This window comes from Pundamilia nyererei, unplaced genomic scaffold (genome assembly GCF_000239375.1).
Source record: "Pundamilia nyererei isolate P.nyererei 1_Seehausen unplaced genomic scaffold, PunNye1.0 scaffold00029, whole genome shotgun sequence".
In the NCBI taxonomy this organism is placed as follows: Eukaryota; Metazoa; Chordata; class Actinopteri; order Cichliformes; family Cichlidae; genus Pundamilia; species Pundamilia nyererei.
Genome location: NW_005187430.1, coordinates 85,378 through 87,657, shown reverse-complemented (window position 1 = coordinate 87,657; position 2,280 = coordinate 85,378). Strand labels below are relative to the sequence as shown.

Here is a 2,280-nt window from a genome sequence, read left to right as displayed (position 1 = left end):
AGTGGCTCCAGCAGATCCTGGGAATAACATCGGAGATCTCTGTCCAGAAGAGCGCAGTCCTGGGAACAGCTAAGATACTGCGCAGGACCCTCAAGCTCCCAGGCCTCTGGTAGAGGACCCGAGCTTGAAGGATAAACCGCCCACAGGGGCGTGCTGGGTGTTTTTTTATATATATAACTATCATTAGCTTACAGCTTGAAGTGTTTAAGGTCTGTGCTAACTAAAAATAAAGAAAGATGATAGTTTATTAAACTCAGTCGTCTGCTCTTTGCTCCCTAAAATTTAACAGGACATTGGAGTAAAATCTCTACCATCTCACACTTCTGTTTAATCAGTTTTCTGTTCGACATTTATTCAGCTGTGTAAAAACTGTAACTTTAATCTCAGCCAAACAGGAACAAATAAAACACTGAAAAAAAACAAACAATACAATTTTTAAAAGTTATCTAAGTGACTTATATATCATGTTTAAACTGAGTAGCGAAAGCTCGCGGGGTGTTTAAAAACGATGTGCCGGGAGTCCGGTGTTCTTGCCAGATCTAGTGAGCCTTGAGCTGTTGGGTAAGAGGTCTCAGAAAACGTCGGAGCACTTTTGCAGATATTTGAAGTTTACACAGTTACCTTCTCACCTGAAAATATGTTAAAAGTTTATTTTGTGACCCAGGAACAGTCATAAGAGCAATATTAAAACTAAGTAGCTGCCGCCATTGTTGGAAACTGAAATTGGCTGGGCCGCACTATGAATCCCGGGATAGGTTGGGGCACGAAGGATACACCCGACCCATCCTTGAAATCTGGGGAAATGAAGGACGCATTTGGTCCCGTCGCTGTAACATAATCGGCCTACAAATGCAACCGCCAAAGGATGTGGCCCCTGAATTTGTATACAGCTATAAGACTGGAGATTGCTGCTCCGCCATCTTCTGTTTCAGTCTGTTATTACACTCTTAAATCCTACTGCTTATACCTGCGTCTTTTGGGATCTTACAAAGCTTCAAACGACACATCAACTATTAAATTTGTCGTCGCCGATTTTGATAGTAGACATAATCGTGACTAGTCGACAAATCGTGACAGCCCTAATAACCAGAATGCAACCAGCAGGCACTCCCTGCTTGCAAAGACAGGGACTGCTCAGTGCAGACCAACCCCGACTGTCTGCGTTTATGCGTTTAGTAAAGCTTGTGATTGCCTTACAATCAGAAGTGATTGAGCAGTCAACACCCTCAACCTCTGGGCAACCAGCTGGTTACCTCAACTACTTGCAATTGTTCTCGTGATCACCAGGCAACCACAGACTTTGTCCTAGTCCGAGGGAGGTTGCCATCCTATTCGTACTCTAGTGTGACTAAGCTATCACTTTTTTAGTTGTCATTCTGACTAACTTTGTCTGCCCTTTGTCATTCTCTGTATATCTTTTCTCTTTAAATCAAATTTTTTGGGTCTACTTCATGTAGAAATGTCCTCATTTATGTCCATCTTTCTTTTCCTTGTCTCTGTTTGAACAAACAACAAGTATACTGTCCTATAAATCATTATGCATAAGAGTGCTTTGTTTTCATTTATCGAATTCAGAATATGAGCATGACATTACCTTTCATCATCTTCATTCTCGCTGAAAGCCGCCTTAAAGACATTGATTCTTTCCATTAAAGGCTTACAATCATGTTTCAGGTCCAGTTCCACACTCTACACAGAAGCATAAGACATGTCAAATTTTCATCTTTAAGGACAGTGCTATGTAAGAGATGAATATATGATGTACACTAGATTCTAATGAACTATTAGGCACAGATTGTTAAGGCTTTCAAGTTTCAATGCTAGCTATACAGAGCTCTTCAAGAAAAACACAGCCTTTGTCCAACACAGCCATTATCAATATACACTTACTGCTGTTTACACTATGTCACTTTATTAGGTACAACTTTCTACTACAGGGGTGGTCCCCCTTCACCTCTAGAACTAGCATGAATTCAAAAACATTCCTCAGATTTTGATCCATATTGACACGACAGCACCATGCAACTAATACAGATCTGTCATCTACACATCCAGCCACATCAACTGTAACTGGACCCACAGAAGAAGTAGATACGCAGTATTAACTTGTAAATAAAAATTTTTTTTGTGTGTGTATGTATGTATATATATATATTAGGGGTGCAACGATACACAAAATTCACGGTTCGGTTCGATACTTTGGTGTCACGGTTCGATATTTTTTCGATACAAAAAAAATGTTCATGCCTTTTTAATTTGTCATTTATTAAAATTATAAAT

The 2,280-nt window shown here is 39.9% G+C and overlaps 1 protein-coding gene across 3 annotated transcripts in view; it reads right to left on the bottom strand.

Moving 5' to 3' along the window:
• The window catches only part of hectd1 (HECT domain containing 1), a 53,722-nt gene that overhangs the window by 36,599 nt on the left and 14,843 nt on the right, over positions 1-2,280 (bottom strand). For all 3 annotated transcript variants that reach the window (XM_013909687.1, XM_013909689.1, XM_013909688.1), the window contains exon 18: positions 1,595-1,689. In XM_013909687.1, coding sequence (XP_013765141.1) covers positions 1,595-1,689 — 95 coding nt within the window. The remainder of the gene's footprint in view (positions 1-1,594; positions 1,690-2,280) is intronic.